At 53.8% G+C, this 27794-nt stretch overlaps 3 protein-coding genes, 11 non-coding genes and 4 pseudogenes across 14 annotated transcripts; all 18 read left to right on the forward strand.

Moving 5' to 3' along the window:
• Positions 1-112: 112 nt before the first annotated feature.
• LOC129230818 (U2 spliceosomal RNA) lies at positions 113-300 on the forward strand. Its single transcript, XR_008581218.1, has one exon. It is a non-coding gene; the product is annotated as a U2 spliceosomal RNA (small nuclear RNA).
• Positions 301-1328: 1028 nt separating this feature from the next.
• LOC129230759 (U2 spliceosomal RNA) lies at positions 1329-1492 on the forward strand (annotated as a pseudogene).
• A 435-nt stretch (positions 1493-1927) lies between these two features.
• On the forward strand, positions 1928-5809 carry LOC129230411 (uncharacterized). The gene has a single exon (XM_054864810.1). It carries the CDS (start codon positions 1928-1930, stop codon positions 5807-5809), a length of 3882 nt encoding a protein of 1293 aa, XP_054720785.1.
• Positions 5810-6052: 243 nt separating this feature from the next.
• LOC129230824 (U2 spliceosomal RNA) lies at positions 6053-6239 on the forward strand. Its single transcript, XR_008581220.1, has one exon. It is a non-coding gene; the product is annotated as a U2 spliceosomal RNA (small nuclear RNA).
• A 1028-nt stretch (positions 6240-7267) lies between these two features.
• On the forward strand, positions 7268-7431 carry LOC129230760 (U2 spliceosomal RNA; annotated as a pseudogene).
• A 435-nt stretch (positions 7432-7866) lies between these two features.
• Positions 7867-11748, forward strand: LOC129230412 (uncharacterized). Its single transcript, XM_054864811.1, has one exon. It carries the CDS (start codon positions 7867-7869, stop codon positions 11746-11748), a length of 3882 nt encoding a protein of 1293 aa, XP_054720786.1.
• Positions 11749-11991: 243 nt separating this feature from the next.
• Positions 11992-12178, forward strand: LOC129230825 (U2 spliceosomal RNA). The gene has a single exon (XR_008581221.1). It is a non-coding gene; the product is annotated as a U2 spliceosomal RNA (small nuclear RNA).
• Positions 12179-13206: 1028 nt separating this feature from the next.
• LOC129230761 (U2 spliceosomal RNA) lies at positions 13207-13370 on the forward strand (annotated as a pseudogene).
• Positions 13371-13805: 435 nt separating this feature from the next.
• LOC129230413 (uncharacterized) lies at positions 13806-17687 on the forward strand. The gene has a single exon (XM_054864812.1). It carries the CDS (start codon positions 13806-13808, stop codon positions 17685-17687), a length of 3882 nt encoding a protein of 1293 aa, XP_054720787.1.
• A 243-nt stretch (positions 17688-17930) lies between these two features.
• On the forward strand, positions 17931-18117 carry LOC129230827 (U2 spliceosomal RNA). Its single transcript, XR_008581223.1, has one exon. It is a non-coding gene; the product is annotated as a U2 spliceosomal RNA (small nuclear RNA).
• Positions 18118-19145: 1028 nt separating this feature from the next.
• Positions 19146-19338, forward strand: LOC129230809 (U2 spliceosomal RNA). The gene has a single exon (XR_008581209.1). It is a non-coding gene; the product is annotated as a U2 spliceosomal RNA (small nuclear RNA).
• Positions 19339-20366: 1028 nt separating this feature from the next.
• Positions 20367-20559, forward strand: LOC129230810 (U2 spliceosomal RNA). The gene has a single exon (XR_008581210.1). It is a non-coding gene; the product is annotated as a U2 spliceosomal RNA (small nuclear RNA).
• A 1028-nt stretch (positions 20560-21587) lies between these two features.
• Positions 21588-21780, forward strand: LOC129230811 (U2 spliceosomal RNA). Its single transcript, XR_008581211.1, has one exon. It is a non-coding gene; the product is annotated as a U2 spliceosomal RNA (small nuclear RNA).
• A 1028-nt stretch (positions 21781-22808) lies between these two features.
• Positions 22809-23001, forward strand: LOC129230812 (U2 spliceosomal RNA). Its single transcript, XR_008581212.1, has one exon. It is a non-coding gene; the product is annotated as a U2 spliceosomal RNA (small nuclear RNA).
• A 1028-nt stretch (positions 23002-24029) lies between these two features.
• On the forward strand, positions 24030-24222 carry LOC129230813 (U2 spliceosomal RNA). Its single transcript, XR_008581213.1, has one exon. It is a non-coding gene; the product is annotated as a U2 spliceosomal RNA (small nuclear RNA).
• Positions 24223-25250: 1028 nt separating this feature from the next.
• LOC129230815 (U2 spliceosomal RNA) lies at positions 25251-25443 on the forward strand. Its single transcript, XR_008581215.1, has one exon. It is a non-coding gene; the product is annotated as a U2 spliceosomal RNA (small nuclear RNA).
• Positions 25444-26471: 1028 nt separating this feature from the next.
• Positions 26472-26664, forward strand: LOC129230816 (U2 spliceosomal RNA). Its single transcript, XR_008581216.1, has one exon. It is a non-coding gene; the product is annotated as a U2 spliceosomal RNA (small nuclear RNA).
• Positions 26665-27698: 1034 nt separating this feature from the next.
• On the forward strand, positions 27699-27794 carry LOC129230828 (U2 spliceosomal RNA; annotated as a pseudogene).

Here is a 27794-nt window from a genome sequence, read left to right on the forward strand (position 1 = left end):
CGCAGTTGTTACACCGTTCGTATTACATCATCATCTTGTTCCTACCATTGTTAATCTGCTGTCAATCATGTCATTCGTTCATAATACCCAGTGTTGGGACTTTATGTAAAACTTATTTTTAAAAGCATCAATAAAAAATTTTTAAATCTGTTCTTATCAGCTTAATATCTGATACACTGTCCATTGGACAGTACGATATTAAACTAATTTTTGAACTGAGGCTTGCGGTCTGGAATTTATTCCGCCCTCGCCACGGGTCGGCCCGCTATTGCACTACTTGCGGGATTCGGCCCACTCCCAATGTATAAAGAGTAGAAATCATTCAATACTACAATGAGATTGCTGTACTTTACTTGTGTGATGTGAATTCTCTGTAATAAAACTTCTTACTTCAATAAAAAAAAAAAAAAAATTTTGTGTGTCTGTGCCTCCTGCATCCAGCCGAGTCCCCTGTTCCGTTTCCCCAAGCGACACGATCACTTACCTTTTGGGTAACCTCAGCAGAAGAGGAAGAAAAAAAAACAAATATTAACCCGTTCACTGTCAAAGAGTGCACTTTTTTACGTGAGTAGCGGTGTTTCCTGCTGCCGGATTCCCCCCAAGCTTTCGACAGAAAAAAAAACCAGTCTTAGTGCCCGAGAGGTGGGCGGCGGGAGAACGAGAAAGGCTACTTTTGTCATCGTCAGCATTACAAACTGGACGGTTGCAAGCGCGCATGTATTTTGAGAAGTCGTCATTTCGATCTTCGATCATTTCGATCTCTTCGTCCATGAGCGGAGAACCGCGTCGGAGCAACGCAATGCGCCCTGAACGTCCACGTTCGGACGCTCGCCGCTCCTTCAGGTTGCGTCTCGTGCGATCGGGCGGATTTCTAGTTTTTGACCTGGAGGAAGACAGTGGGGGTTGCACCAGAGCGAAGTGCTCCCGGAAGAACCGGCGAATTCGCGCGACGGCAAGTCGGAATCTGTCGCGGGGAAGGCCCAAGAAGGGGGAGAAAGTTAAGCGGACGCACTTTCGGAAAAAAACACGGAGACCAGAGAAAAGGGGGACATGTGGCGCCATCTATCGTCAGAGAGGGATACTATTTAGGAGGAAACCGCTCCGTCCCCCTTCCCAAGAGGCAAGCTATCGGGCTGGATGCGTTCGCGCTGGGATATTCGGTGCTCCCCGGGACCCGCCAGTGTGGAGTCGCCGCCGGCAGCGTCTCGTTCTTCCGCGCGAGCCGAAACTCCCGCCGTTCGCCCGATCTTGGGATTTTCGGCCCCCTCCTCCACCGCGCCGGGGCGCACCCGGGGCTGCTTTTCCGAAAAATTGGGACAGCCCTCGCTATCGCTTCTCGGCCTTTTGGCTAAGATCAAAGTGTAGTATCTGTTCTTATCAGCTTAATACGCTTTGTATCGATGCTCTTATGCCGTGAAGTGCGCTGCTGCGCTGTCGTTGGGTGACCGACCGATTAGCTGTTTGTTTTACTAGCTTTCGGCCTGTACCTCAATTGACTTGCAGCCTGCCTGCCCAGTGGACGACTGCCCGAAGCTGCTGAAGACTGGAGGAGGACCTGAAGACGTTTCCGAATTCTGCGATGGACCCGGACTTCGACTTCGCCATACCCAGCGGACCGCCGATGGAATCCAGCCAGCCCCTGTTTGGACGGACGATGGACTTCCGCTGCTGCCCTCCCTCCTCGCCTGCTGTCCGGCCTGCTCAAGTGCTGCCATCTAGTGGAGTCTCGACGTCCCAGCCTGCCCCTGTCCACCAGCTGAACTCCCCTCTTTGGACCGTATCGCCAGTCTGCCATCGGACGAGGTCGCAAGTCGCTGCGGGCCACTCCTGCAGCCAGGCCGCCGTTCCTCCTCCTGCTTCGCTGACCTTCGACCTGTCCTTCGGCCCCGACTCCATGGAAGCCCATGACCACGACGCTTTCCGGTCGATGCCTACCCTGGACGAGATCTTAGCCGGCTCCGCCTCGGTCCCACGTGATGAGAAGTCAGTCACCTCCCCGACAGTCTCGGATCGCGAAGTTGATGACGTGACATCGGTCCCGCCTCCTCAACCGGCTGCGCTAACTATTGAATCCGCTGGAGTCGCTACGGGAAGCAACGTCCCGACATCTGCCGAGCTTGCCCTGGAGGCCTTCCTCGAGGAAAGAAGAGATGCTGTCAGCCGCTTCCAGCCGCAGCCATACCGTCCTCCCAGCCCATCCGCTCAAGTTCCAGTCATCCAGGCCTCCGAAACTCCACTGTCTCTGCCCCAGGATGTCGCCCAAAACTCGGTCACTCTCCTAGACCCGACCGGCGACGAAGACAACTACAACTCTGCCCCTCCCCAGGGCCGTAATGGTGACTGCCTAAACCTCCACCTACCGTTCGTCCATGAGTTGTCATGCTGTGAGAGGGGCTGTACCCGCAGCTTTTACTCCCCGTCTTGGACTACAATCAGAAGATCGTTAATACGTCATTTGTCCTTAGACCACGATATCGAGATCGCCTCTACTGCCATCTGGTGCTCGTTTTGCCACGCAAGGACTACAGACAGACCCTCAAGCCATTCCTGCCTGGCTGATCTCCCTTTGGTAGTACCGCCTGCTGTTGACCACCCCTTTAAGTGCGGAGAATGCAATTTCTCAACGACGTCGAAGCGTGGGTTGCGAAACCATTTGAATAACCACCGGAGGAAAAGAGCCAAGGATGCCGCGCCGGCCCTGTCAGTCGCAAATTCTTCTCAGCCGCGAACAACCAGGACTCTCCCTTCCACTGTTCCTGCCGATTCGTCGAACTCTGCGCCCTCCGCCCCTGCCGTTCCGATGGACTCTGCTCCCCCCGTGGAAGAATCTTCTCTGCCATCGCCTCCCACCCCGCATGCTACAGAGGAAGATTTCCAGTCAGGCCAAGCTCTGGAGCCTGCCAGTCCTGTTCCCGCCACCCATTCTCAAGCCGCCCCTTCCAGCCTCACCTCGACGGAAAGCGTCAGCTCTCAGTTCCCCCCCTCAAGCGGTAGTGAAGGTCTTGAAGACGTCTTCGATGCTCCGTCCAGTGCGACTAATTCCGAAGTCTCGACCTCCCAACGCCCTGACCATGACGTCCAGGTTGACGACTCACCACTAGGAGAATTCCTCCCGGTCCTATCTTCACTGCGTGAGCGGCCCTCTGCCTCCTCCTTCCAGGAGTTCTCGGATGTCATGGAGCGGATTGTAGAAAAGGTGCAAGTCCTCGTGAAGCTTCCAGCTCCGTCTACCTCCTCCAGTAGCCAGCGTCGTCGCCCTGATGTTGAAGACGCAAGATCTCTCCAAAAGCTCTACCGGAGAAACCGTCGTCGTGCTATCCGGCTCATCACGCAAGGCGAAGGGAACACTTGCTCCATTCCCCCTGATGTCCTGGTAAAGTTTTATGAGGAAAACTGGTCGCCCCGTGAGTGTGACGAGAGCTTCTTTCCTTCGTCCAATTCCTTCTCTGAAGATCCCTTGTCCGACCTGTTCGCTGTGGCAGAAGTGAAAAAGGCTCTGAGGAATGCGGAGAACTCTGCGCCAGGTCCAGATCGCCTAACGTACCAACACTGGAAGAGTGCTGACCCAGACGCAGTCGTCCTGACTGAGATCTTCAACACCTGCCTTCGTCTCGGCCGGATCCCGACGTGCTGGAAGGATTCTACAACCATTCTTATCCCTAAAGGTGGAGATGCCGCAGACCCGCGGAACTGGAGGCCTATAGCCCTGTCCCAGACATCGTACAAGTTGTTCACTAAGTGCATCACGGCTCGCCTGACCTCCTGGTGCGCCTCGAATGAAGTCCTTTCGCCGTGCCAAAAAGGTTTCACCCCCCATGACGGGGTCCTTGATCACAACTTTGTTCTGGAAAGTAGTCTGTCAAGGGCACGTAGGGCAAAGTCTGAACTTTGCGTGGCTTGGTTGGATGTGTCCAACGCGTTCGGCTCCCTATCCCACAATGCCATCTTCAAAGCAGTTGAAGCAAGCGGCGCTGGGCCTACTCTCTTGCGTCTGGTGAAGGACATCTACTCCGACTGCTCAACGAGATTCCTCTCTACTGAAGGCGTGACTGATGCCGTGCGGATTTCCGCGGGGGTTAAACAGGGCTGTCCCCTCAGCGGCATGCTCTTCAACCTTGCCCTGGACCCAGCCATCCGTCGGATTCAAGGTGATTGCAGCTCCCACCGCATTTTGGCCTTTGCCGATGATCTGGTTCTGCTGGATGAGGATCCTGCCCGTCTACAAGCTTCACTCTCGTCGCTTAGTGAGGACCTGAAGAAGATTGGCCTCCAACTCAGCGTGGGCAAGTCAGCGACCTTGCACTTCTCTGGTGCTACGCCTGTCGGTGCGAGGGCAACTGCCTTTAAACTGGACAACCAGCCTATCAGGAGCCTTAAGGAAAGCGATTTCCAGCATTTTTTGGGGAAACCCGTTGGTTTCAACTTGGTGCCGGACTTTTCCTCCCTCAACGAAGCCATCAACATCGGCCAGAAAATCTGCTCCTCCAAGCTTGCCCCTTGGCAGCGCATCGACGCCATGAAATCCTTCTTCTTCCCGTCCTTGCAGTTTGCCATGAGAATGGGCACGTTCCCAAAAGAAGCCTGGACCAAGATCGACCAGCACTTCAGGAAACCCCTCAAGGACACCCTCAGCCTCCCGTCCCGGGCCTCCAATGATTACCTGTATGGCCACAGGAAGTCTGGCTGTCTAGGAATCCCCCTACTCGCCGAGGACTCGGACTTGCATCTGGTAGATTCGGCATTTAAATTGCTGACCTCCCTCGACTCTGCCGTTGCCGACCTTGCGCTCCAGGACCTGAAGGATGCCGTCCAAAAAAGAGCCCGTTCTCCTCCAACCCTTGAGCTCCTTGGAGAATACCTTTCAGGTTCAATGGATGGTCCTTTCCGGAAAACGTCTAACGACGTCTCGAACCTCTGGGCAAGGACTCGCTGTGCATCGCGTCGCATCGGAATCACCTGGTCGTTCCCAGATGGAGTTCCAGAGATCACTTTCCGTGGATCAACCTTGAGGAAGCTTGACCGCAGAAGGGTCCTCAAAGTCACCAGAGATATGACCCGCAAGGAACATGCAGCGAAGCTTCTCGCCTGTCCCAACCAGGGTAAAGTTCTGGAGTGTGTGGCCGCATCTCCAGCCAGCTCCCACTTCTTCCCCAATGGAGCCTACACCAGGTTCGCGGATTGGAGATTTGTCCACCGTGCCCGGCTGAACCTGCTGCCCTTAAATGCTGCAAAGCCATGGAAGCGAGGAGCTGACTCCGGCTGCAGAAGGTGCCCTGGGACTCAGGAAACACTTCCGCACGTCCTGGAGCACTGCATGAGGAACAGCGCGGCCTACCAAAGGAGACACAACGCCATCGTCGACCGCATCAAGAAGGCTGCCGCCACAAGATTCACCATCCTTGGCGAGAACCAGCAAGTGGACCCCTCCAATCTTCGCCCGGACCTGGTCCTTCAGAAGGGCTCGACCGTTCTCATCTTAGATGTCACCATCCCTTTCGAGAATCGTCTTGCAGCTTTTGAAACTGCCCGTCAAGCCAAGCTCCAGAAGTACCAGCCCACAGCGGAATTTTTCAAGTCTTCTTTTGCCAATGTGCAAATTGTTCCCGTCCTTGTCGGCGCACTGGGTACTTGGGACCCCAAAAACGACAAGTGCCTCCAATCGCTGTGTTCTCGGTCCTACCTCAAGTTAATGAGGAAACTCTGTGTCAGTGACACAATCTCGTGGTCACGTGACATCTACACGGAACACATCACTAACGTCCGCCAGTACGGATCTGCCGCTGCCGCTGTCACCACCGCTGCCGCTTAGATGATCCAATGGTCTCCTCCGTGTCCCGTCCGGCTGCGCTCCTGTTGGTGCCCCTTTCTCTTTCCTGCGGGTTTTGGACTTTTCCCGAACTACGGACTTTCTTCATTGATAAAATCTTTGTTCCGCGCTTGAATTCGCGTTTCTGTGTCCACGGATTTTGTTCAAAGCTGGATTTAACGATTGTCACCTTGCTATGTACCATCTATATAGGCTCATTATCCACTGCTATCTATTTTTCTGTAAATACTTGTAAATATTTGTCCAATAAAAAATTTTTCTGTTCTTATCAGCTTAATATCTGATACACTGTCCATTGGACAGTACGATATTAAACTAATTTTTGAACTGAGGCTTGCGGTCTGGAATTTATTCCGCCCTCGCCACGGGTCGGCCCGCTATTGCACTACTTGCGGGATTCGGCCCACTCCCAATGTATAAAGAGTAGAAATCATTCAATACTACAATGAGATTGCTGTACTTTACTTGTGTGATGTGAATTCTCTGTAATAAAACTTCTTACTTCAATAAAAAAAAAAAAAAAATTTTGTGTGTCTGTGCCTCCTGCATCCAGCCGAGTCCCCTGTTCCGTTTCCCCAAGCGACACGATCACTTACCTTTTGGGTAACCTCAGCAGAAGAGGAAGAAAAAAAAACAAATATTAACCCGTTCACTGTCAAAGAGTGCACTTTTTTACGTGAGTAGCGGTGTTTCCTGCTGCCGGATTCCCCCCAAGCTTTCGACAGAAAAAAAAACCAGTCTTAGTGCCCGAGAGGTGGGCGGCGGGAGAACGAGAAAGGCTACTTTTGTCATCGTCAGCATTACAAACTGGACGGTTGCAAGCGCGCATGTATTTTGAGAAGTCGTCATTTCGATCTTCGATCATTTCGATCTCTTCGTCCATGAGCGGAGAACCGCGTCGGAGCAACGCAATGCGCCCTGAACGTCCACGTTCGGACGCTCGCCGCTCCTTCAGGTTGCGTCTCGTGCGATCGGGCGGATTTCTAGTTTTTGACCTGGAGGAAGACAGTGGGGGTTGCACCAGAGCGAAGTGCTCCCGGAAGAACCGGCGAATTCGCGCGACGGCAAGTCGGAATCTGTCGCGGGGAAGGCCCAAGAAGGGGGAGAAAGTTAAGCGGACGCACTTTCGGAAAAAAACACAGAGACCAGAGAAAAGGGGGACATGTGGCGCCATCTATCGTCAGAGAGGGATACTATTTAGGAGGAAACCGCTCCGTCCCCCTTCCCAAGAGGCAAGCTATCGGGCTGGATGCGTTCGCGCTGGGATATTCGGTGCTCCCCGGGACCCGCCAGTGTGGAGTCGCCGCCGGCAGCGTCTCGTTCTTCCGCGCGAGCCGAAACTCCCGCCGTTCGCCCGATCTTGGGATTTTCGGCCCCCTCCTCCACCGCGCCGGGGCGCACCCGGGGCTGCTTTTCCGAAAAATTGGGACAGCCCTCGCTATCGCTTCTCGGCCTTTTGGCTAAGATCAAAGTGTAGTATCTGTTCTTATCAGCTTAATACGCTTTGTATCGATGCTCTTATGCCGTGAAGTGCGCTGCTGCGCTGTCGTTGGGTGACCGACCGATTAGCTGTTTGTTTTACTAGCTTTCGGCCTGTACCTCAATTGACTTGCAGCCTGCCTGCCCAGTGGACGACTGCCCGAAGCTGCTGAAGACTGGAGGAGGACCTGAAGACGTTTCCGAATTCTGCGATGGACCCGGACTTCGACTTCGCCATACCCAGCGGACCGCCGATGGAATCCAGCCAGCCCCTGTTTGGACGGACGATGGACTTCCGCTGCTGCCCTCCCTCCTCGCCTGCTGTCCGGCCTGCTCAAGTGCTGCCATCTAGTGGAGTCTCGACGTCCCAGCCTGCCCCTGTCCACCAGCTGAACTCCCCTCTTTGGACCGTATCGCCAGTCTGCCATCGGACGAGGTCGCAAGTCGCTGCGGGCCACTCCTGCAGCCAGGCCGCCGTTCCTCCTCCTGCTTCGCTGACCTTCGACCTGTCCTTCGGCCCCGACTCCATGGAAGCCCATGACCACGACGCTTTCCGGTCGATGCCTACCCTGGACGAGATCTTAGCCGGCTCCGCCTCGGTCCCACGTGATGAGAAGTCAGTCACCTCCCCGACAGTCTCGGATCGCGAAGTTGATGACGTGACATCGGTCCCGCCTCCTCAACCGGCTGCGCTAACTATTGAATCCGCTGGAGTCGCTACGGGAAGCAACGTCCCGACATCTGCCGAGCTTGCCCTGGAGGCCTTCCTCGAGGAAAGAAGAGATGCTGTCAGCCGCTTCCAGCCGCAGCCATACCGTCCTCCCAGCCCATCCGCTCAAGTTCCAGTCATCCAGGCCTCCGAAACTCCACTGTCTCTGCCCCAGGATGTCGCCCAAAACTCGGTCACTCTCCTAGACCCGACCGGCGACGAAGACAACTACAACTCTGCCCCTCCCCAGGGCCGTAATGGTGACTGCCTAAACCTCCACCTACCGTTCGTCCATGAGTTGTCATGCTGTGAGAGGGGCTGTACCCGCAGCTTTTACTCCCCGTCTTGGACTACAATCAGAAGATCGTTAATACGTCATTTGTCCTTAGACCACGATATCGAGATCGCCTCTACTGCCATCTGGTGCTCGTTTTGCCACGCAAGGACTACAGACAGACCCTCAAGCCATTCCTGCCTGGCTGATCTCCCTTTGGTAGTACCGCCTGCTGTTGACCACCCCTTTAAGTGCGGAGAATGCAATTTCTCAACGACGTCGAAGCGTGGGTTGCGAAACCATTTGAATAACCACCGGAGGAAAAGAGCCAAGGATGCCGCGCCGGCCCTGTCAGTCGCAAATTCTTCTCAGCCGCGAACAACCAGGACTCTCCCTTCCACTGTTCCTGCCGATTCGTCGAACTCTGCGCCCTCCGCCCCTGCCGTTCCGATGGACTCTGCTCCCCCCGTGGAAGAATCTTCTCTGCCATCGCCTCCCACCCCGCATGCTACAGAGGAAGATTTCCAGTCAGGCCAAGCTCTGGAGCCTGCCAGTCCTGTTCCCGCCACCCATTCTCAAGCCGCCCCTTCCAGCCTCACCTCGACGGAAAGCGTCAGCTCTCAGTTCCCCCCCTCAAGCGGTAGTGAAGGTCTTGAAGACGTCTTCGATGCTCCGTCCAGTGCGACTAATTCCGAAGTCTCGACCTCCCAACGCCCTGACCATGACGTCCAGGTTGACGACTCACCACTAGGAGAATTCCTCCCGGTCCTATCTTCACTGCGTGAGCGGCCCTCTGCCTCCTCCTTCCAGGAGTTCTCGGATGTCATGGAGCGGATTGTAGAAAAGGTGCAAGTCCTCGTGAAGCTTCCAGCTCCGTCTACCTCCTCCAGTAGCCAGCGTCGTCGCCCTGATGTTGAAGACGCAAGATCTCTCCAAAAGCTCTACCGGAGAAACCGTCGTCGTGCTATCCGGCTCATCACGCAAGGCGAAGGGAACACTTGCTCCATTCCCCCTGATGTCCTGGTAAAGTTTTATGAGGAAAACTGGTCGCCCCGTGAGTGTGACGAGAGCTTCTTTCCTTCGTCCAATTCCTTCTCTGAAGATCCCTTGTCCGACCTGTTCGCTGTGGCAGAAGTGAAAAAGGCTCTGAGGAATGCGGAGAACTCTGCGCCAGGTCCAGATCGCCTAACGTACCAACACTGGAAGAGTGCTGACCCAGACGCAGTCGTCCTGACTGAGATCTTCAACACCTGCCTTCGTCTCGGCCGGATCCCGACGTGCTGGAAGGATTCTACAACCATTCTTATCCCTAAAGGTGGAGATGCCGCAGACCCGCGGAACTGGAGGCCTATAGCCCTGTCCCAGACATCGTACAAGTTGTTCACTAAGTGCATCACGGCTCGCCTGACCTCCTGGTGCGCCTCGAATGAAGTCCTTTCGCCGTGCCAAAAAGGTTTCACCCCCCATGACGGGGTCCTTGATCACAACTTTGTTCTGGAAAGTAGTCTGTCAAGGGCACGTAGGGCAAAGTCTGAACTTTGCGTGGCTTGGTTGGATGTGTCCAACGCGTTCGGCTCCCTATCCCACAATGCCATCTTCAAAGCAGTTGAAGCAAGCGGCGCTGGGCCTACTCTCTTGCGTCTGGTGAAGGACATCTACTCCGACTGCTCAACGAGATTCCTCTCTACTGAAGGCGTGACTGATGCCGTGCGGATTTCCGCGGGGGTTAAACAGGGCTGTCCCCTCAGCGGCATGCTCTTCAACCTTGCCCTGGACCCAGCCATCCGTCGGATTCAAGGTGATTGCAGCTCCCACCGCATTTTGGCCTTTGCCGATGATCTGGTTCTGCTGGATGAGGATCCTGCCCGTCTACAAGCTTCACTCTCGTCGCTTAGTGAGGACCTGAAGAAGATTGGCCTCCAACTCAGCGTGGGCAAGTCAGCGACCTTGCACTTCTCTGGTGCTACGCCTGTCGGTGCGAGGGCAACTGCCTTTAAACTGGACAACCAGCCTATCAGGAGCCTTAAGGAAAGCGATTTCCAGCATTTTTTGGGGAAACCCGTTGGTTTCAACTTGGTGCCGGACTTTTCCTCCCTCAACGAAGCCATCAACATCGGCCAGAAAATCTGCTCCTCCAAGCTTGCCCCTTGGCAGCGCATCGACGCCATGAAATCCTTCTTCTTCCCGTCCTTGCAGTTTGCCATGAGAATGGGCACGTTCCCAAAAGAAGCCTGGACCAAGATCGACCAGCACTTCAGGAAACCCCTCAAGGACACCCTCAGCCTCCCGTCCCGGGCCTCCAATGATTACCTGTATGGCCACAGGAAGTCTGGCTGTCTAGGAATCCCCCTACTCGCCGAGGACTCGGACTTGCATCTGGTAGATTCGGCATTTAAATTGCTGACCTCCCTCGACTCTGCCGTTGCCGACCTTGCGCTCCAGGACCTGAAGGATGCCGTCCAAAAAAGAGCCCGTTCTCCTCCAACCCTTGAGCTCCTTGGAGAATACCTTTCAGGTTCAATGGATGGTCCTTTCCGGAAAACGTCTAACGACGTCTCGAACCTCTGGGCAAGGACTCGCTGTGCATCGCGTCGCATCGGAATCACCTGGTCGTTCCCAGATGGAGTTCCAGAGATCACTTTCCGTGGATCAACCTTGAGGAAGCTTGACCGCAGAAGGGTCCTCAAAGTCACCAGAGATATGACCCGCAAGGAACATGCAGCGAAGCTTCTCGCCTGTCCCAACCAGGGTAAAGTTCTGGAGTGTGTGGCCGCATCTCCAGCCAGCTCCCACTTCTTCCCCAATGGAGCCTACACCAGGTTCGCGGATTGGAGATTTGTCCACCGTGCCCGGCTGAACCTGCTGCCCTTAAATGCTGCAAAGCCATGGAAGCGAGGAGCTGACTCCGGCTGCAGAAGGTGCCCTGGGACTCAGGAAACACTTCCGCACGTCCTGGAGCACTGCATGAGGAACAGCGCGGCCTACCAAAGGAGACACAACGCCATCGTCGACCGCATCAAGAAGGCTGCCGCCACAAGATTCACCATCCTTGGCGAGAACCAGCAAGTGGACCCCTCCAATCTTCGCCCGGACCTGGTCCTTCAGAAGGGCTCGACCGTTCTCATCTTAGATGTCACCATCCCTTTCGAGAATCGTCTTGCAGCTTTTGAAACTGCCCGTCAAGCCAAGCTCCAGAAGTACCAGCCCACAGCGGAATTTTTCAAGTCTTCTTTTGCCAATGTGCAAATTGTTCCCGTCCTTGTCGGCGCACTGGGTACTTGGGACCCCAAAAACGACAAGTGCCTCCAATCGCTGTGTTCTCGGTCCTACCTCAAGTTAATGAGGAAACTCTGTGTCAGTGACACAATCTCGTGGTCACGTGACATCTACACGGAACACATCACTAACGTCCGCCAGTACGGATCTGCCGCTGCCGCTGTCACCACCGCTGCCGCTTAGATGATCCAATGGTCTCCTCCGTGTCCCGTCCGGCTGCGCTCCTGTTGGTGCCCCTTTCTCTTTCCTGCGGGTTTTGGACTTTTCCCGAACTACGGACTTTCTTCATTGATAAAATCTTTGTTCCGCGCTTGAATTCGCGTTTCTGTGTCCACGGATTTTGTTCAAAGCTGGATTTAACGATTGTCACCTTGCTATGTACCATCTATATAGGCTCATTATCCACTGCTATCTATTTTTCTGTAAATACTTGTAAATATTTGTCCAATAAAAAATTTTTCTGTTCTTATCAGCTTAATATCTGATACACTGTCCATTGGACAGTACGATATTAAACTAATTTTTGAACTGAGGCTTGCGGTCTGGAATTTATTCCGCCCTCGCCACGGGTCGGCCCGCTATTGCACTACTTGCGGGATTCGGCCCACTCCCAATGTATAAAGAGTAGAAATCATTCAATACTACAATGAGATTGCTGTACTTTACTTGTGTGATGTGAATTCTCTGTAATAAAACTTCTTACTTCAATAAAAAAAAAAAAAAAATTTTGTGTGTCTGTGCCTCCTGCATCCAGCCGAGTCCCCTGTTCCGTTTCCCCAAGCGACACGATCACTTACCTTTTGGGTAACCTCAGCAGAAGAGGAAGAAAAAAAAACAAATATTAACCCGTTCACTGTCAAAGAGTGCACTTTTTTACGTGAGTAGCGGTGTTTCCTGCTGCCGGATTCCCCCCAAGCTTTCGACAGAAAAAAAAACCAGTCTTAGTGCCCGAGAGGTGGGCGGCGGGAGAACGAGAAAGGCTACTTTTGTCATCGTCAGCATTACAAACTGGACGGTTGCAAGCGCGCATGTATTTTGAGAAGTCGTCATTTCGATCTTCGATCATTTCGATCTCTTCGTCCATGAGCGGAGAACCGCGTCGGAGCAACGCAATGCGCCCTGAACGTCCACGTTCGGACGCTCGCCGCTCCTTCAGGTTGCGTCTCGTGCGATCGGGCGGATTTCTAGTTTTTGACCTGGAGGAAGACAGTGGGGGTTGCACCAGAGCGAAGTGCTCCCGGAAGAACCGGCGAATTCGCGCGACGGCAAGTCGGAATCTGTCGCGGGGAAGGCCCAAGAAGGGGGAGAAAGTTAAGCGGACGCACTTTCGGAAAAAAACACAGAGACCAGAGAAAAGGGGGACATGTGGCGCCATCTATCGTCAGAGAGGGATACTATTTAGGAGGAAACCGCTCCGTCCCCCTTCCCAAGAGGCAAGCTATCGGGCTGGATGCGTTCGCGCTGGGATATTCGGTGCTCCCCGGGACCCGCCAGTGTGGAGTCGCCGCCGGCAGCGTCTCGTTCTTCCGCGCGAGCCGAAACTCCCGCCGTTCGCCCGATCTTGGGATTTTCGGCCCCCTCCTCCACCGCGCCGGGGCGCACCCGGGGCTGCTTTTCCGAAAAATTGGGACAGCCCTCGCTATCGCTTCTCGGCCTTTTGGCTAAGATCAAAGTGTAGTATCTGTTCTTATCAGCTTAATACGCTTTGTATCGATGCTCTTATGCCGTGAAGTGCGCTGCTGCGCTGTCGTTGGGTGACCGACCGATTAGCTGTTTGTTTTACTAGCTTTCGGCCTGTACCTCAATTGACTTGCAGCCTGCCTGCCCAGTGGACGACTGCCCGAAGCTGCTGAAGACTGGAGGAGGACCTGAAGACGTTTCCGAATTCTGCGATGGACCCGGACTTCGACTTCGCCATACCCAGCGGACCGCCGATGGAATCCAGCCAGCCCCTGTTTGGACGGACGATGGACTTCCGCTGCTGCCCTCCCTCCTCGCCTGCTGTCCGGCCTGCTCAAGTGCTGCCATCTAGTGGAGTCTCGACGTCCCAGCCTGCCCCTGTCCACCAGCTGAACTCCCCTCTTTGGACCGTATCGCCAGTCTGCCATCGGACGAGGTCGCAAGTCGCTGCGGGCCACTCCTGCAGCCAGGCCGCCGTTCCTCCTCCTGCTTCGCTGACCTTCGACCTGTCCTTCGGCCCCGACTCCATGGAAGCCCATGACCACGACGCTTTCCGGTCGATGCCTACCCTGGACGAGATCTTAGCCGGCTCCGCCTCGGTCCCACGTGATGAGAAGTCAGTCACCTCCCCGACAGTCTCGGATCGCGAAGTTGATGACGTGACATCGGTCCCGCCTCCTCAACCGGCTGCGCTAACTATTGAATCCGCTGGAGTCGCTACGGGAAGCAACGTCCCGACATCTGCCGAGCTTGCCCTGGAGGCCTTCCTCGAGGAAAGAAGAGATGCTGTCAGCCGCTTCCAGCCGCAGCCATACCGTCCTCCCAGCCCATCCGCTCAAGTTCCAGTCATCCAGGCCTCCGAAACTCCACTGTCTCTGCCCCAGGATGTCGCCCAAAACTCGGTCACTCTCCTAGACCCGACCGGCGACGAAGACAACTACAACTCTGCCCCTCCCCAGGGCCGTAATGGTGACTGCCTAAACCTCCACCTACCGTTCGTCCATGAGTTGTCATGCTGTGAGAGGGGCTGTACCCGCAGCTTTTACTCCCCGTCTTGGACTACAATCAGAAGATCGTTAATACGTCATTTGTCCTTAGACCACGATATCGAGATCGCCTCTACTGCCATCTGGTGCTCGTTTTGCCACGCAAGGACTACAGACAGACCCTCAAGCCATTCCTGCCTGGCTGATCTCCCTTTGGTAGTACCGCCTGCTGTTGACCACCCCTTTAAGTGCGGAGAATGCAATTTCTCAACGACGTCGAAGCGTGGGTTGCGAAACCATTTGAATAACCACCGGAGGAAAAGAGCCAAGGATGCCGCGCCGGCCCTGTCAGTCGCAAATTCTTCTCAGCCGCGAACAACCAGGACTCTCCCTTCCACTGTTCCTGCCGATTCGTCGAACTCTGCGCCCTCCGCCCCTGCCGTTCCGATGGACTCTGCTCCCCCCGTGGAAGAATCTTCTCTGCCATCGCCTCCCACCCCGCATGCTACAGAGGAAGATTTCCAGTCAGGCCAAGCTCTGGAGCCTGCCAGTCCTGTTCCCGCCACCCATTCTCAAGCCGCCCCTTCCAGCCTCACCTCGACGGAAAGCGTCAGCTCTCAGTTCCCCCCCTCAAGCGGTAGTGAAGGTCTTGAAGACGTCTTCGATGCTCCGTCCAGTGCGACTAATTCCGAAGTCTCGACCTCCCAACGCCCTGACCATGACGTCCAGGTTGACGACTCACCACTAGGAGAATTCCTCCCGGTCCTATCTTCACTGCGTGAGCGGCCCTCTGCCTCCTCCTTCCAGGAGTTCTCGGATGTCATGGAGCGGATTGTAGAAAAGGTGCAAGTCCTCGTGAAGCTTCCAGCTCCGTCTACCTCCTCCAGTAGCCAGCGTCGTCGCCCTGATGTTGAAGACGCAAGATCTCTCCAAAAGCTCTACCGGAGAAACCGTCGTCGTGCTATCCGGCTCATCACGCAAGGCGAAGGGAACACTTGCTCCATTCCCCCTGATGTCCTGGTAAAGTTTTATGAGGAAAACTGGTCGCCCCGTGAGTGTGACGAGAGCTTCTTTCCTTCGTCCAATTCCTTCTCTGAAGATCCCTTGTCCGACCTGTTCGCTGTGGCAGAAGTGAAAAAGGCTCTGAGGAATGCGGAGAACTCTGCGCCAGGTCCAGATCGCCTAACGTACCAACACTGGAAGAGTGCTGACCCAGACGCAGTCGTCCTGACTGAGATCTTCAACACCTGCCTTCGTCTCGGCCGGATCCCGACGTGCTGGAAGGATTCTACAACCATTCTTATCCCTAAAGGTGGAGATGCCGCAGACCCGCGGAACTGGAGGCCTATAGCCCTGTCCCAGACATCGTACAAGTTGTTCACTAAGTGCATCACGGCTCGCCTGACCTCCTGGTGCGCCTCGAATGAAGTCCTTTCGCCGTGCCAAAAAGGTTTCACCCCCCATGACGGGGTCCTTGATCACAACTTTGTTCTGGAAAGTAGTCTGTCAAGGGCACGTAGGGCAAAGTCTGAACTTTGCGTGGCTTGGTTGGATGTGTCCAACGCGTTCGGCTCCCTATCCCACAATGCCATCTTCAAAGCAGTTGAAGCAAGCGGCGCTGGGCCTACTCTCTTGCGTCTGGTGAAGGACATCTACTCCGACTGCTCAACGAGATTCCTCTCTACTGAAGGCGTGACTGATGCCGTGCGGATTTCCGCGGGGGTTAAACAGGGCTGTCCCCTCAGCGGCATGCTCTTCAACCTTGCCCTGGACCCAGCCATCCGTCGGATTCAAGGTGATTGCAGCTCCCACCGCATTTTGGCCTTTGCCGATGATCTGGTTCTGCTGGATGAGGATCCTGCCCGTCTACAAGCTTCACTCTCGTCGCTTAGTGAGGACCTGAAGAAGATTGGCCTCCAACTCAGCGTGGGCAAGTCAGCGACCTTGCACTTCTCTGGTGCTACGCCTGTCGGTGCGAGGGCAACTGCCTTTAAACTGGACAACCAGCCTATCAGGAGCCTTAAGGAAAGCGATTTCCAGCATTTTTTGGGGAAACCCGTTGGTTTCAACTTGGTGCCGGACTTTTCCTCCCTCAACGAAGCCATCAACATCGGCCAGAAAATCTGCTCCTCCAAGCTTGCCCCTTGGCAGCGCATCGACGCCATGAAATCCTTCTTCTTCCCGTCCTTGCAGTTTGCCATGAGAATGGGCACGTTCCCAAAAGAAGCCTGGACCAAGATCGACCAGCACTTCAGGAAACCCCTCAAGGACACCCTCAGCCTCCCGTCCCGGGCCTCCAATGATTACCTGTATGGCCACAGGAAGTCTGGCTGTCTAGGAATCCCCCTACTCGCCGAGGACTCGGACTTGCATCTGGTAGATTCGGCATTTAAATTGCTGACCTCCCTCGACTCTGCCGTTGCCGACCTTGCGCTCCAGGACCTGAAGGATGCCGTCCAAAAAAGAGCCCGTTCTCCTCCAACCCTTGAGCTCCTTGGAGAATACCTTTCAGGTTCAATGGATGGTCCTTTCCGGAAAACGTCTAACGACGTCTCGAACCTCTGGGCAAGGACTCGCTGTGCATCGCGTCGCATCGGAATCACCTGGTCGTTCCCAGATGGAGTTCCAGAGATCACTTTCCGTGGATCAACCTTGAGGAAGCTTGACCGCAGAAGGGTCCTCAAAGTCACCAGAGATATGACCCGCAAGGAACATGCAGCGAAGCTTCTCGCCTGTCCCAACCAGGGTAAAGTTCTGGAGTGTGTGGCCGCATCTCCAGCCAGCTCCCACTTCTTCCCCAATGGAGCCTACACCAGGTTCGCGGATTGGAGATTTGTCCACCGTGCCCGGCTGAACCTGCTGCCCTTAAATGCTGCAAAGCCATGGAAGCGAGGAGCTGACTCCGGCTGCAGAAGGTGCCCTGGGACTCAGGAAACACTTCCGCACGTCCTGGAGCACTGCATGAGGAACAGCGCGGCCTACCAAAGGAGACACAACGCCATCGTCGACCGCATCAAGAAGGCTGCCGCCACAAGATTCACCATCCTTGGCGAGAACCAGCAAGTGGACCCCTCCAATCTTCGCCCGGACCTGGTCCTTCAGAAGGGCTCGACCGTTCTCATCTTAGATGTCACCATCCCTTTCGAGAATCGTCTTGCAGCTTTTGAAACTGCCCGTCAAGCCAAGCTCCAGAAGTACCAGCCCACAGCGGAATTTTTCAAGTCTTCTTTTGCCAATGTGCAAATTGTTCCCGTCCTTGTCGGCGCACTGGGTACTTGGGACCCCAAAAACGACAAGTGCCTCCAATCGCTGTGTTCTCGGTCCTACCTCAAGTTAATGAGGAAACTCTGTGTCAGTGACACAATCTCGTGGTCACGTGACATCTACACGGAACACATCACTAACGTCCGCCAGTACGGATCTGCCGCTGCCGCTGTCACCACCGCTGCCGCTTAGATGATCCAATGGTCTCCTCCGTGTCCCGTCCGGCTGCGCTCCTGTTGGTGCCCCTTTCTCTTTCCTGCGGGTTTTGGACTTTTCCCGAACTACGGACTTTCTTCATTGATAAAATCTTTGTTCCGCGCTTGAATTCGCGTTTCTGTGTCCACGGATTTTGTTCAAAGCTGGATTTAACGATTGTCACCTTGCTATGTACCATCTATATAGGCTCATTATCCACTGCTATCTATTTTTCTGTAAATACTTGTAAATATTTGTCCAATAAAAAATTTTTCTGTTCTTATCAGCTTAATATCTGATACACTGTCCATTGGACAGTACGATATTAAACTAATTTTTGAACTGAGGCTTGCGGTCTGGAATTTATTCCGCCCTCGCCACGGGTCGGCCCGCTATTGCACTACTTGCGGGATTCGGCCCACTCCCAATGTATAAAGAGTAGAAATCATTCAATACTACAATGAGATTGCTGTACTTTACTTGTGTGATGTGAATTCTCTGTAATAAAACTTCTTACTTCAATAAAAAAAAAAAAAAAATTTTGTGTGTCTGTGCCTCCTGCATCCAGCCGAGTCCCCTGTTCCGTTTCCCCAAGCGACACGATCACTTACCTTTTGGGTAACCTCAGCAGAAGAGGAAGAAAAAAAAACAAATATTAACCCGTTCACTGTCAAAGAGTGCACTTTTTTACGTGAGTAGCGGTGTTTCCTGCTGCCGGATTCCCCCCAAGCTTTCGACAGAAAAAAAAACCAGTCTTAGTGCCCGAGAGGTGGGCGGCGGGAGAACGAGAAAGGCTACTTTTGTCATCGTCAGCATTACAAACTGGACGGTTGCAAGCGCGCATGTATTTTGAGAAGTCGTCATTTCGATCTTCGATCATTTCGATCTCTTCGTCCATGAGCGGAGAACCGCGTCGGAGCAACGCAATGCGCCCTGAACGTCCACGTTCGGACGCTCGCCGCTCCTTCAGGTTGCGTCTCGTGCGATCGGGCGGATTTCTAGTTTTTGACCTGGAGGAAGACAGTGGGGGTTGCACCAGAGCGAAGTGCTCCCGGAAGAACCGGCGAATTCGCGCGACGGCAAGTCGGAATCTGTCGCGGGGAAGGCCCAAGAAGGGGGAGAAAGTTAAGCGGACGCACTTTCGGAAAAAAACACAGAGACCAGAGAAAAGGGGGACATGTGGCGCCATCTATCGTCAGAGAGGGATACTATTTAGGAGGAAACCGCTCCGTCCCCCTTCCCAAGAGGCAAGCTATCGGGCTGGATGCGTTCGCGCTGGGATATTCGGTGCTCCCCGGGACCCGCCAGTGTGGAGTCGCCGCCGGCAGCGTCTCGTTCTTCCGCGCGAGCCGAAACTCCCGCCGTTCGCCCGATCTTGGGATTTTCGGCCCCCTCCTCCACCGCGCCGGGGCGCACCCGGGGCTGCTTTTCCGAAAAATTGGGACAGCCCTCGCTATCGCTTCTCGGCCTTTTGGCTAAGATCAAAGTGTAGTATCTGTTCTTATCAGCTTAATATCTGATACACTGTCCATTGGACAGTACGATATTAAACTAATTTTTGAACTGAGGCTTGCGGTCTGGAATTTATTCCGCCCTCGCCACGGGTCGGCCCGCTATTGCACTACTTGCGGGATTCGGCCCACTCCCAATGTATAAAGAGTAGAAATCATTCAATACTACAATGAGATTGCTGTACTTTACTTGTGTGATGTGAATTCTCTGTAATAAAACTTCTTACTTCAATAAAAAAAAAAAAAAAATTTTGTGTGTCTGTGCCTCCTGCATCCAGCCGAGTCCCCTGTTCCGTTTCCCCAAGCGACACGATCACTTACCTTTTGGGTAACCTCAGCAGAAGAGGAAGAAAAAAAAACAAATATTAACCCGTTCACTGTCAAAGAGTGCACTTTTTTACGTGAGTAGCGGTGTTTCCTGCTGCCGGATTCCCCCCAAGCTTTCGACAGAAAAAAAAACCAGTCTTAGTGCCCGAGAGGTGGGCGGCGGGAGAACGAGAAAGGCTACTTTTGTCATCGTCAGCATTACAAACTGGACGGTTGCAAGCGCGCATGTATTTTGAGAAGTCGTCATTTCGATCTTCGATCATTTCGATCTCTTCGTCCATGAGCGGAGAACCGCGTCGGAGCAACGCAATGCGCCCTGAACGTCCACGTTCGGACGCTCGCCGCTCCTTCAGGTTGCGTCTCGTGCGATCGGGCGGATTTCTAGTTTTTGACCTGGAGGAAGACAGTGGGGGTTGCACCAGAGCGAAGTGCTCCCGGAAGAACCGGCGAATTCGCGCGACGGCAAGTCGGAATCTGTCGCGGGGAAGGCCCAAGAAGGGGGAGAAAGTTAAGCGGACGCACTTTCGGAAAAAAACACGGAGACCAGAGAAAAGGGGGACATGTGGCGCCATCTATCGTCAGAGAGGGATACTATTTAGGAGGAAACCGCTCCGTCCCCCTTCCCAAGAGGCAAGCTATCGGGCTGGATGCGTTCGCGCTGGGATATTCGGTGCTCCCCGGGACCCGCCAGTGTGGAGTCGCCGCCGGCAGCGTCTCGTTCTTCCGCGCGAGCCGAAACTCCCGCCGTTCGCCCGATCTTGGGATTTTCGGCCCCCTCCTCCACCGCGCCGGGGCGCACCCGGGGCTGCTTTTCCGAAAAATTGGGACAGCCCTCGCTATCGCTTCTCGGCCTTTTGGCTAAGATCAAAGTGTAGTATCTGTTCTTATCAGCTTAATATCTGATACACTGTCCATTGGACAGTACGATATTAAACTAATTTTTGAACTGAGGCTTGCGGTCTGGAATTTATTCCGCCCTCGCCACGGGTCGGCCCGCTATTGCACTACTTGCGGGATTCGGCCCACTCCCAATGTATAAAGAGTAGAAATCATTCAATACTACAATGAGATTGCTGTACTTTACTTGTGTGATGTGAATTCTCTGTAATAAAACTTCTTACTTCAATAAAAAAAAAAAAAAAATTTTGTGTGTCTGTGCCTCCTGCATCCAGCCGAGTCCCCTGTTCCGTTTCCCCAAGCGACACGATCACTTACCTTTTGGGTAACCTCAGCAGAAGAGGAAGAAAAAAAAACAAATATTAACCCGTTCACTGTCAAAGAGTGCACTTTTTTACGTGAGTAGCGGTGTTTCCTGCTGCCGGATTCCCCCCAAGCTTTCGACAGAAAAAAAAACCAGTCTTAGTGCCCGAGAGGTGGGCGGCGGGAGAACGAGAAAGGCTACTTTTGTCATCGTCAGCATTACAAACTGGACGGTTGCAAGCGCGCATGTATTTTGAGAAGTCGTCATTTCGATCTTCGATCATTTCGATCTCTTCGTCCATGAGCGGAGAACCGCGTCGGAGCAACGCAATGCGCCCTGAACGTCCACGTTCGGACGCTCGCCGCTCCTTCAGGTTGCGTCTCGTGCGATCGGGCGGATTTCTAGTTTTTGACCTGGAGGAAGACAGTGGGGGTTGCACCAGAGCGAAGTGCTCCCGGAAGAACCGGCGAATTCGCGCGACGGCAAGTCGGAATCTGTCGCGGGGAAGGCCCAAGAAGGGGGAGAAAGTTAAGCGGACGCACTTTCGGAAAAAAACACAGAGACCAGAGAAAAGGGGGACATGTGGCGCCATCTATCGTCAGAGAGGGATACTATTTAGGAGGAAACCGCTCCGTCCCCCTTCCCAAGAGGCAAGCTATCGGGCTGGATGCGTTCGCGCTGGGATATTCGGTGCTCCCCGGGACCCGCCAGTGTGGAGTCGCCGCCGGCAGCGTCTCGTTCTTCCGCGCGAGCCGAAACTCCCGCCGTTCGCCCGATCTTGGGATTTTCGGCCCCCTCCTCCACCGCGCCGGGGCGCACCCGGGGCTGCTTTTCCGAAAAATTGGGACAGCCCTCGCTATCGCTTCTCGGCCTTTTGGCTAAGATCAAAGTGTAGTATCTGTTCTTATCAGCTTAATATCTGATACACTGTCCATTGGACAGTACGATATTAAACTAATTTTTGAACTGAGGCTTGCGGTCTGGAATTTATTCCGCCCTCGCCACGGGTCGGCCCGCTATTGCACTACTTGCGGGATTCGGCCCACTCCCAATGTATAAAGAGTAGAAATCATTCAATACTACAATGAGATTGCTGTACTTTACTTGTGTGATGTGAATTCTCTGTAATAAAACTTCTTACTTCAATAAAAAAAAAAAAAAAATTTTGTGTGTCTGTGCCTCCTGCATCCAGCCGAGTCCCCTGTTCCGTTTCCCCAAGCGACACGATCACTTACCTTTTGGGTAACCTCAGCAGAAGAGGAAGAAAAAAAAACAAATATTAACCCGTTCACTGTCAAAGAGTGCACTTTTTTACGTGAGTAGCGGTGTTTCCTGCTGCCGGATTCCCCCCAAGCTTTCGACAGAAAAAAAAACCAGTCTTAGTGCCCGAGAGGTGGGCGGCGGGAGAACGAGAAAGGCTACTTTTGTCATCGTCAGCATTACAAACTGGACGGTTGCAAGCGCGCATGTATTTTGAGAAGTCGTCATTTCGATCTTCGATCATTTCGATCTCTTCGTCCATGAGCGGAGAACCGCGTCGGAGCAACGCAATGCGCCCTGAACGTCCACGTTCGGACGCTCGCCGCTCCTTCAGGTTGCGTCTCGTGCGATCGGGCGGATTTCTAGTTTTTGACCTGGAGGAAGACAGTGGGGGTTGCACCAGAGCGAAGTGCTCCCGGAAGAACCGGCGAATTCGCGCGACGGCAAGTCGGAATCTGTCGCGGGGAAGGCCCAAGAAGGGGGAGAAAGTTAAGCGGACGCACTTTCGGAAAAAAACACGGAGACCAGAGAAAAGGGGGACATGTGGCGCCATCTATCGTCAGAGAGGGATACTATTTAGGAGGAAACCGCTCCGTCCCCCTTCCCAAGAGGCAAGCTATCGGGCTGGATGCGTTCGCGCTGGGATATTCGGTGCTCCCCGGGACCCGCCAGTGTGGAGTCGCCGCCGGCAGCGTCTCGTTCTTCCGCGCGAGCCGAAACTCCCGCCGTTCGCCCGATCTTGGGATTTTCGGCCCCCTCCTCCACCGCGCCGGGGCGCACCCGGGGCTGCTTTTCCGAAAAATTGGGACAGCCCTCGCTATCGCTTCTCGGCCTTTTGGCTAAGATCAAAGTGTAGTATCTGTTCTTATCAGCTTAATATCTGATACACTGTCCATTGGACAGTACGATATTAAACTAATTTTTGAACTGAGGCTTGCGGTCTGGAATTTATTCCGCCCTCGCCACGGGTCGGCCCGCTATTGCACTACTTGCGGGATTCGGCCCACTCCCAATGTATAAAGAGTAGAAATCATTCAATACTACAATGAGATTGCTGTACTTTACTTGTGTGATGTGAATTCTCTGTAATAAAACTTCTTACTTCAATAAAAAAAAAAAAAAAATTTTGTGTGTCTGTGCCTCCTGCATCCAGCCGAGTCCCCTGTTCCGTTTCCCCAAGCGACACGATCACTTACCTTTTGGGTAACCTCAGCAGAAGAGGAAGAAAAAAAAACAAATATTAACCCGTTCACTGTCAAAGAGTGCACTTTTTTACGTGAGTAGCGGTGTTTCCTGCTGCCGGATTCCCCCCAAGCTTTCGACAGAAAAAAAAACCAGTCTTAGTGCCCGAGAGGTGGGCGGCGGGAGAACGAGAAAGGCTACTTTTGTCATCGTCAGCATTACAAACTGGACGGTTGCAAGCGCGCATGTATTTTGAGAAGTCGTCATTTCGATCTTCGATCATTTCGATCTCTTCGTCCATGAGCGGAGAACCGCGTCGGAGCAACGCAATGCGCCCTGAACGTCCACGTTCGGACGCTCGCCGCTCCTTCAGGTTGCGTCTCGTGCGATCGGGCGGATTTCTAGTTTTTGACCTGGAGGAAGACAGTGGGGGTTGCACCAGAGCGAAGTGCTCCCGGAAGAACCGGCGAATTCGCGCGACGGCAAGTCGGAATCTGTCGCGGGGAAGGCCCAAGAAGGGGGAGAAAGTTAAGCGGACGCACTTTCGGAAAAAAACACGGAGACCAGAGAAAAGGGGGACATGTGGCGCCATCTATCGTCAGAGAGGGATACTATTTAGGAGGAAACCGCTCCGTCCCCCTTCCCAAGAGGCAAGCTATCGGGCTGGATGCGTTCGCGCTGGGATATTCGGTGCTCCCCGGGACCCGCCAGTGTGGAGTCGCCGCCGGCAGCGTCTCGTTCTTCCGCGCGAGCCGAAACTCCCGCCGTTCGCCCGATCTTGGGATTTTCGGCCCCCTCCTCCACCGCGCCGGGGCGCACCCGGGGCTGCTTTTCCGAAAAATTGGGACAGCCCTCGCTATCGCTTCTCGGCCTTTTGGCTAAGATCAAAGTGTAGTATCTGTTCTTATCAGCTTAATATCTGATACACTGTCCATTGGACAGTACGATATTAAACTAATTTTTGAACTGAGGCTTGCGGTCTGGAATTTATTCCGCCCTCGCCACGGGTCGGCCCGCTATTGCACTACTTGCGGGATTCGGCCCACTCCCAATGTATAAAGAGTAGAAATCATTCAATACTACAATGAGATTGCTGTACTTTACTTGTGTGATGTGAATTCTCTGTAATAAAACTTCTTACTTCAATAAAAAAAAAAAAAAAATTTTGTGTGTCTGTGCCTCCTGCATCCAGCCGAGTCCCCTGTTCCGTTTCCCCAAGCGACACGATCACTTACCTTTTGGGTAACCTCAGCAGAAGAGGAAGAAAAAAAAACAAATATTAACCCGTTCACTGTCAAAGAGTGCACTTTTTTACGTGAGTAGCGGTGTTTCCTGCTGCCGGATTCCCCCCAAGCTTTCGACAGAAAAAAAAACCAGTCTTAGTGCCCGAGAGGTGGGCGGCGGGAGAACGAGAAAGGCTACTTTTGTCATCGTCAGCATTACAAACTGGACGGTTGCAAGCGCGCATGTATTTTGAGAAGTCGTCATTTCGATCTTCGATCATTTCGATCTCTTCGTCCATGAGCGGAGAACCGCGTCGGAGCAACGCAATGCGCCCTGAACGTCCACGTTCGGACGCTCGCCGCTCCTTCAGGTTGCGTCTCGTGCGATCGGGCGGATTTCTAGTTTTTGACCTGGAGGAAGACAGTGGGGGTTGCACCAGAGCGAAGTGCTCCCGGAAGAACCGGCGAATTCGCGCGACGGCAAGTCGGAATCTGTCGCGGGGAAGGCCCAAGAAGGGGGAGAAAGTTAAGCGGACGCACTTTCGGAAAAAAACACGGAGACCAGAGAAAAGGGGGACATGTGGCGCCATCTATCGTCAGAGAGGGATACTATTTAGGAGGAAACCGCTCCGTCCCCCTTCCCAAGAGGCAAGCTATCGGGCTGGATGCGTTCGCGCTGGGATATTCGGTGCTCCCCGGGACCCGCCAGTGTGGAGTCGCCGCCGGCAGCGTCTCGTTCTTCCGCGCGAGCCGAAACTCCCGCCGTTCGCCCGATCTTGGGATTTTCGGCCCCCTCCTCCACCGCGCCGGGGCGCACCCGGGGCTGCTTTTCCGAAAAATTGGGACAGCCCTCGCTATCGCTTCTCGGCCTTTTGGCTAAGATCAAAGTGTAGTATCTGTTCTTATCAGCTTAATATCTGATACACTGTCCATTGGACAGTACGATATTAAACTAATTTTTGAACTGAGGCTTGCGGTCTGGAATTTATTCCGCCCTCGCCACGGGTCGGCCCGCTATTGCACTACTTGCGGGATTCGGCCCACTCCCAATGTATAAAGAGTAGAAATCATTCAATACTACAATGAGATTGCTGTACTTTACTTGTGTGATGTGAATTCTCTGTAATAAAACTTCTTACTTCAATAAAAAAAAAAAAAAAAATTTGTGTGTCTGTGCCTCCTGCATCCAGCCGAGTCCCCTGTTCCGTTTCCCCAAGCGACACGATCACTTACCTTTTGGGTAACCTCAGCAGAAGAGGAAGAAAAAAAAACAAATATTAACCCGTTCACTGTCAAAGAGTGCACTTTTTTACGTGAGTAGCGGTGTTTCCTGCTGCCGGATTCCCCCCAAGCTTTCGACAGAAAAAAAAACCAGTCTTAGTGCCCGAGAGGTGGGCGGCGGGAGAACGAGAAAGGCTACTTTTGTCATCGTCAGCATTACAAACTGGACGGTTGCAAGCGCGCATGTATTTTGAGAAGTCGTCATTTCGATCTTCGATCATTTCGATCTCTTCGTCCATGAGCGGAGAACCGCGTCGGAGCAACGCAATGCGCCCTGAACGTCCACGTTCGGACGCTCGCCGCTCCTTCAGGTTGCGTCTCGTGCGATCGGGCGGATTTCTAGTTTTTGACCTGGAGGAAGACAGTGGGGGTTGCACCAGAGCGAAGTGCTCCCGGAAGAACCGGCGAATTCGCGCGACGGCAAGTCGGAATCTGTCGCGGGGAAGGCCCAAGAAGGGGGAGAAAGTTAAGCGGACGCACTTTCGGAAAAAAACACGGAGACCAGAGAAAAGGGGGACATGTGGCGCCATCTATCGTCAGAGAGGGATACTATTTAGGAGGAAACCGCTCCGTCCCCCTTCCCAAGAGGCAAGCTATCGGGCTGGATGCGTTCGCGCTGGGATATTCGGTGCTCCCCGGGACCCGCCAGTGTGGAGTCGCCGCCGGCAGCGTCTCGTTCTTCCGCGCGAGCCGAAACTCCCGCCGTTCGCCCGATCTTGGGATTTTCGGCCCCCTCCTCCACCGCGCCGGGGCGCACCCGGGGCTGCTTTTCCGAAAAATTGGGACAGCCCTCGCTATCGCTTCTCGGCCTTTTGGCTAAGATCAAAGTGTAGTATCTGTTCTTATCAGCTTAATATCTGATACACTGTCCATTGGACAGTACGATATTAAACTAATTTTTGAACTGAGGCTTGCGGTCTGGAATTTATTCCGCCCTCGCCACGGGTCGGCCCGCTATTGCACTACTTGCGGGATTCGGCCCACTCCCAATGTATAAAGAGTAGAAATCATTCAATACTACAATGAGATTGCTGTACTTTACTTGTGTGATGTGAATTCTCTGTAATAAAACTTCTTACTTCAATAAAAAAAAAAAAAAAAATTTGTGTGTCTGTGCCTCCTGCATCCAGCCGAGTCCCCTGTTCCGTTTCCCCAAGCGACACGATCACTTACCTTTTGGGTAACCTCAGCAGAAGAGGAAGAAAAAAAAACAAATATTAACCCGTTCACTGTCAAAGAGTGCACTTTTTTACGTGAGTAGCGGTGTTTCCTGCTGCCGGATTCCCCCCAAGCTTTCGACAGAAAAAAAAAACCAGTCTTAGTGCCCGAGAGGTGGGCGGCGGGAGAACGAGAAAGGCTACTTTTGTCATCGTCAGCATTACAAACTGGACGGTTGCAAGCGCGCATGTATTTTGAGAAGTCGTCATTTCGATCTTCGATCATTTCGATCTCTTCGTCCATGAGCGGAGAACCGCGTCGGAGCAACGCAATGCGCCCTGAACGTCCACGTTCGGACGCTCGCCGCTCCTTCAGGTTGCGTCTCGTGCGATCGGGCGGATTTCTAGTTTTTGACCTGGAGGAAGACAGTGGGGGTTGCACCAGAGCGAAGTGCTCCCGGAAGAACCGGCGAATTCGCGCGACGGCAAGTCGGAATCTGTCGCGGGGAAGGCCCAAGAAGGGGGAGAAAGTTAAGCGGACGCACTTTCGGAAAAAAACACGGAGACCAGAGAAAAGGGGGACATGTGGCGCCATCTATCGTCAGAGAGGGATACTATTTAGGAGGAAACCGCTCCGCTCCCCCCTTCCCAAGAGGCAAGCTATCGGGCTGGATGCGTTCGCGCTGGGATATTCGGTGCTCCCCCGGGACCCGCCAGTGTGGAGTCGCCGCCGGCAGCGTCTCGTTCTTCCGCGCGAGCCGAAACTCCCGCCGTTCGCCCCGATCTTGGGATTTTCGGCCCCCTCCTCCACCCGCGCCGGGGCGCACCCGGGGCTGCTTTTCCGAAAAATTGGGACAGCCCTCGCTATCGCTTCTCGGCCTTTTGGCTAAGATCAAAGTGTAGTATCTGTTCTTATCAGCTTAATATCTGATACACTGTCCATTGGACAGTACGATATTAAA

The sequence above is a fragment of the Uloborus diversus genome, chromosome 9 (assembly GCF_026930045.1).
Source record: "Uloborus diversus isolate 005 chromosome 9, Udiv.v.3.1, whole genome shotgun sequence".
Taxonomy (NCBI): domain Eukaryota; kingdom Metazoa; phylum Arthropoda; class Arachnida; order Araneae; family Uloboridae; genus Uloborus; species Uloborus diversus.